Raw genomic sequence first — 6345 nt, forward strand, 5'->3', positions numbered from 1 at the left:
TATCCGTGCCTTACGAAATGCTGAGATGCTCAGCAATCTTAAAACACATGTTTGGTTATACACCACAAAACACAATCGTTCCCAAGTATCAATTTACTACACATACAAATAATTTATTCCTTGAAATGTCCTCATAAGTATTTACACAATTTATTTTTATGTCTATTTTTAATTATCAACTTTTCTTCTAATAGAAATGTAATTAAAAGTTATTTTTGATTCATTTTGCGCTGAGAATATCGTTACGGTATAATTACTGTTTGAGATATTTGGTGGAAAAGGATGTGACACTGGCGATTTATTATCCTATTTTCAGCATAATTTGATATGTAAACAAAGATTCTCATCATTTTGTGGAAAAAAATGGAATTTACAACGGAAAATATTTTGATTTTGCTGAAAAGTCAACATACTTTTCAGTTTGGCGTCATTTCACTGTTTCCTGTGATATCTGTGTTTATTTACGAAATTTTGGTAATAAAAACCTTGCGTTTTGTATAGAATAAAAGTTTGAATATATTTCTCTTTTGCAGCTACCGGAATATGAGGCTTTGCATACACCTTTCGGAACAATATGGTTTGCATTTAAAATAGTCACAGGTATGTAAATAAAGTGAATGAAGTGAATTTTACATCAATAACACTACTCAACAAATTTCGAAAAAAAATTCCCCCAAGAGGAGGAGACTCTTTTTCATGGCTTTTGGGGCCGCTGAATCCGAATTTGGCCTTGGTTTGGCTCTAGCAGCTCTAGTTTTTTAGATATAGCTCAAGTGCGATTTTGACATATTCAAGGTACTGCGGTCGCGAAAATCGACTATTTTTGTAATAATATTCTACAATGTAATGTAATAAAGGATCTCAGAACCTTTCATTTAAGCTCCTATTTATCTCAATATCTCAATTCTGTCCAAAGTTACAGCACTTTTTGTGAAAAGTTCAGTCCAAAAACAAGACGTTTGGTCCACTTTTCAGCGCTTTGAGCCACTAGAAATACAGCATATCGTTATGTTTGGTATAGTTTCTGGCGTGAATGTTGTAGAGGAAGACTATACAAAGGTTTTAAGTGCTAGATGGTCAAAATGAAAAGAAATTTTCAAAATTTTATTTTTTCAACAAAAGACAGAATTGCGAAAAGTTTTAGGCTGATCGGAACCAATTCAAGAGTACCTCCCATACAAATGTTCTGTTAATATCGACCAAAAATTGATATATTTGTATGGTAGGTACTCGTATTTGTATTCCGATTGGCTTGAAATTGCTAGAATTCAATTATTTACTAAAAAAAAAATGAGATTCTCAAAGTTTCATGCTGATTGGAATATCATAGGTGTATTTGTATGATATTAAATTTCCTTGAACTTGCAACTTGCTCATTACATTTGATTGCGAATTCCCTCCGAACCAGTGCACATATTTTGACCATCTAGCACTTAAAAATCTTGGTGTAGTCTTCCTCTACAACATTCAAGCCAGAAACTATACCAAACATAACGATATGCTGTATTTCTAGTGGCTTAAAGCACAAAAAAGTGGACCAAACGTCTTGTTTTTGGACTGAACTTTCCACAAGAAGTGCTGTAACTTTGGACAGGATTGAGATATTGAGATAAATAGGAGCTTAAATGAAAGGTTTTGAGGTCTATCAGAGTCTACTATTACATTGTAGAATATTATTACAAAAATAGTTGATTTTTGAGATCGCAGTACCTTGAATATGCTAAAATCGCACTTGTGCTATATCTCGAAAACTAGAGCTGTTAGAGCCAAACCAAGGCCAAATTCGGATTCAGCGGCCCCAAAAACCATGAAAAAGAGTCTCCACCTCTTGATGTGTTTTTTGCTGTTGAATAGTGTAATAATGTTCAAATGTTTCCGTTTTTAGTTATCGTCACAATAAGTTTAAAAATGGGATTGAAAGATTTCGACACCAAAACTATTTTCCACGTTATAATATTGATAATGTGGGTAACATCAGCTACATTTTCCATGATTATTCTAATGCCACCACTACCTATACCCTGGACCATTACTACGTTTTTACATTTATTCCATACAAGCCCAATAGCTGTAGCTACAATAGTAAATTTGGTAGTTCATTTGGTGTTGTTTTTTTATACAATACGTGGAGTGAGTAAATAAATGGATCAGCATTTTCTTTTTCAATTATTTTCCATGGAAAGGAAGAAAATCTTTTAAGAATTTATATTCTCATTTTTATACCTTCAAATTTGCAGACAAATCAAGACCAAAAACTCAAGATCAGTAGAATGGGTGCATATTATATCAATAACATCCCAAGATTGCTATCGATTTCACATATCATGTTTCCGTTCGTCCCGTTCAATATCCATTTCGTAACAGATAATTTTCTACAATATGAACATGATTTATGTAGATTGATTGGTTTTACAGCGTATTTTTCATTGTTCATAACAATGTTATTTTGGATATTAATATTTGGTAAGTACCCTCTAAAAAAAATTCCATGTGAAAAATTAATTCGAATTTTTCAATTCAATAGTGACAATATGTGTAACATTTTGGGTTTCCCTTAAGTCCATCATTTGTTAAATTATGCACGTACCGATGTTATGCACATTTGATGATAGGACCAATCTATTGCTGGTTTTATGGATGGATGATGAATTTTTCCATCGAAACGACGCATTCAACAATTACACATCTTATTAATTTATTTTCAATTGGTATGCACAGTGCACACAATAATCTGATATTCAAACATTAATAAAACATCGTTTCTTCTTTTAATACAGTCCATATTGATTACATCTACACACAAATGCGTAAACATTCTCCAAATGATAACCACGATGATAACAAAGTCGAACAGAAAGCAACTGTGGAAGTAGTAATTTTTATAGGGGCCGAGGATGTTGGATCTATCGATCTTGCATAAATATATATTCAACTGATATCAACAAATGCCATCATCTCTGCCAAGTATTGGGAATACATTTTGAACAAATTCAAGATCAAGATATCGCGCAGTGGAACAACGGATCAAGAATTCAACATCAATTCCAAACAAATTTAAGTAGTATGAAAACGCCGATCCTGGCACACTTCGCCGATTCTGGCACATAGCGATCATTCACCTGAAAACAAAAAAGCACAAACAAACAAACAAAATGCCTCGTCATTGAAATGTCTTGAAATGTATGATTGTTGATCGTACAATCACCATTCGCTTCAATTGTTGGCAATTTCAAATAGTGATCATCGTTGGTGCAATTGGTTTCATTGTGAAAATAGGCCAAATAAACGCCGTCAATTATTTGATGCAGGGCATTTTTTAGGTGGTAGTTGTACCAGAAACTGGTAGTAGAAAATCCAAATTGGCAGTAGTTATCAAGAATTCTGGCAGTGAAAATATTTGAATAAATATTTGAATTTGCTAGGGAATTTTGGCGAAAAAATCGGTTTTACACTAGATAGAATGGACTTTCGAAATCCGGTTTCCTTGAACCCATTTTTGAAAAGTGGGAAAATTATTAAAATTTGCTAAGGATTTTTGTGTTTAAGAAAAAATTCAAAAACCTGGTAGTAGTAAAAAATCCTTAAAAAATGCCCTGATTTGATGATTGGCTTGGTCATGTCTATCGTCGCTGCCAGCACTCTGATTCGATCGCATCAGTTTGGTGACAATAATTGGTTTGTTGTGCAAGTAGCCAATATTGCCACTGACCTGATGTGCATCTCGTGTGGCAAATGTTTCATTCATCTCCAAATATTCCAAACTACCACTATAAACGCCAGCGATCAACATCAACAGAGACACTTTAGCAACTAGCATTAAACGCACTATTGGTTCACTCTTTGTACACACTTTGACATCACTTATGCTCAGAGCATTGAAACTGCTGCTGGTGAACAATATATATCTGCTGCTGGTGAACAGATCTATTCGACAGCAGCTGTTGCTTGCGTGCATATTCGCTGTCATGCGCGTTTGTTCATGTATCGATTCTCGCGCACAGTGTTTGTCTCTTTCATTCACACGGAACCAGACAGAGAAGCATATAAAACACACGAGGCACGAACGGCAGCTATGAGTGTGCACGCGCGCGTCGCTTACGACGTGTCTCGTGTGTTGTATTCGCTTATATGTGTTATATAACATGAAACGCATTCATAGCGAAATGCATATGTATAAGTTTTTACTTATTCATTATAATGTATTTAGATAGGACGCTAGCGCGGCCTGATTCCAAACTGATTTTTGATGAAGAAACGAGAGACAAAACAAATGAAACAAATATCAATTTGTATGTCATTCATTTTAATATTGTGGGAGTTTAACAATCATACACACAAATATTCAGTCGAAAATTTACACTTTTAATCATCAAAATGTTACAATTATTACCAGGTTCTTGCGGCTGCGTCCATGCATTCCTGGTCACACAAACTAGATTTACAAAAATGAAAATCAACGATTTAATTGTCTTCATTTTTAAATCGTAAATGTGAATATCACAACTGAATTCAGTGGACTGAATTTAAATTTATAGACATAAGACGCGATTTTTGCTTAGGCCAAAAAGTGCATGGATCAGCAAAACTTATCTACTGTTTTAAGTTGAGGGGTAGACACATGTTCAAAATCAGAAATCCACCTTAAAATAAAAAATTCTATAAATCAAGAGCCGTCGAATAAGTTAGTTTTTTTTTCTGTGCACTGCATATTTTCATGAAATTATCATTTTCACACCGTGCTCCATCCGAAATATATAAATAAATATGTAACACAACTCCTCAAAATGCAAAAGTAACTCATCAAATTAAATGAAAATTGAGGCTTTTTCCTTTATTGGCAAAATTGTAATTTCTTTAAAAAATTTACTTTTAGTTAATTTTGCATTTTGTGAAGTTGTGAAACATTGCAAATTTATTAAAGCAAAATACAGCAGACAGTGATTGCTCCTAGGTTTCAAGACGTACAAAATTGCTTGCTAAATTGTACACTGACTGTAATCGTCTTGCTAGGGGATAGACACAAGATCTGAGATACGTTCGTTTTTCAAAATACTTAATTGATTTTGTGTAGAGGTGTTCAGATTCGTGAAGATTCATTGAGATTTGAAGGGATTTGAAAAGATTTGTAAAAATCTTACTGATTTGTTTGACCTTTTTGACAAGTCAGCCATTTTGATTTGAGAAGATTCATAAGGATTCATAGAGATTCAAAAGTATTTGAATTTGCTCGAGATTTGAGATTCCTACAGATTTGAAAAGATCTAAAAAGATTCAAGTTTTAAATGTGGTAGACACAACATTGCTTTTTAAGCGATTATGAATGAACGTAATGAAAAATTTACACTCATTCATAATCGGTTGCAAAGTGACGTTGCCAGAACATGCACAATCTCGTTTGTGTGTGCAATGTCTATTGCGCGTTAATTTTCAGCATCAGATCAGCAAGCAACTGTGTTGTTCGTCGAACAACCGAATATAATACACTTAAAAATTGCACATAAGTGTGAGCGAAATAGCATAAGTTTTCGACGCTCGAGTTTTTTTTCCATATAGGCCAATGCAATTGAATATAATATTATTAAATTTTTGCACATGGAAATATCTCGAAAACGGCTGGGTTAATCGGCAAAACGGACCGTGATGTCACTCCCTATAGGGAGTGTAGACACCTGGCTGGTTTGATGGCCTAGAATACAAATCCGGTGGAATTTGGGCTGATCCATGGATTCTCAGGATTTGGCCAGATTCCAGTGCTTCCTTTTTTATGTGCATCTGTAAACACATTCTACCTATGTTTTGTTTTGTTATGAAAGAAATTGAAGTGCTATCAATCAGGTCAAATCCTGAGATTCCATGGATCAGCCCAAATTCCACCGGATTTGTATTCCAGGCCGTCAAACCAGCCGGGTGTTTACACTCCCTTCGGGAGTGACATCACGGTCCGTTTTGCCGATTAACCCAGCCGTTTTCGAGATATTTCCATGTGTACATTTGGCCATAGAAGCCAATGCAATACCAGCGGCGCTCCGAGGTTTTCATACCAACTTCCCATGTCGACGGTCGCAAAACAGCCGTAAATCGAAAAAAAAAGTTTAATTTTTTTTTCGATTTTGATACAGTATTTATTGTGCCCAATCCATTGGTGCTATCGCCACATCGAAATTCGCATTCCTTTTTATCAAAATTATCATAAAAAAGCCTCAAGTCAAAATGCACAACTAAAACGCCTCATACATTTGTATTGCATAAAAGAGTCCCATGAATAAAGTGAGAATAAAAGTGCCCCATAATCATGGGACACTTTTATGCTCACTTTTTTCTTGAGTCTCTTTTGTTGCTATACGA

The 6345-nt window shown here is 34.6% G+C and overlaps 1 protein-coding gene across 1 annotated transcript; it reads left to right on the plus strand.

Moving 5' to 3' along the window:
- The first annotated feature begins 254 nt into the window (after positions 1–254).
- On the plus strand, positions 255–4678 carry LOC129572501 (uncharacterized). Its single transcript, XM_055452465.1, has 6 exons — positions 255–474; positions 534–600; positions 1886–2130; positions 2238–2463; positions 2525–2708; positions 2778–4678. Exons 1-5 carry the CDS (start codon positions 364–366, stop codon positions 2572–2574), a joined length of 699 nt encoding a protein of 232 aa, XP_055308440.1. The 5' UTR covers positions 255–363; the 3' UTR covers positions 2575–2708; positions 2778–4678.
- The last annotated feature ends 1667 nt before the right edge of the window (positions 4679–6345 follow it).

Source organism: Sitodiplosis mosellana, unplaced genomic scaffold (genome assembly GCF_009176505.1).
Source record: "Sitodiplosis mosellana isolate CC-2019 unplaced genomic scaffold, AAFC_SMos_1.0 Smas_scaffold_5098, whole genome shotgun sequence".
Lineage (NCBI taxonomy): Eukaryota > Metazoa > Arthropoda > Insecta > Diptera > Cecidomyiidae > Sitodiplosis > Sitodiplosis mosellana.

What these genes read in the sequence shown, in the direction of transcription:
- LOC129572501 (XM_055452465.1), top strand. Translation starts at nt 364, where the DNA reads ATGGAATTTACAACGGAAAATATTTTGATTTTGCTGAAAAGTCAACAT. An exon ending in TGTTTATTTACGAAATTTTG is followed by an intron (nt 475 to 533) that starts GTAATAAAAACC and finishes TCTCTTTTGCAG; the next exon opens with CTACCGGAATATGAGGCTTT. An exon ending in TTTTTTATACAATACGTGGA is followed by an intron (nt 2,131 to 2,237) that starts GTGAGTAAATAA and finishes TCAAATTTGCAG; the next exon opens with ACAAATCAAGACCAAAAACT.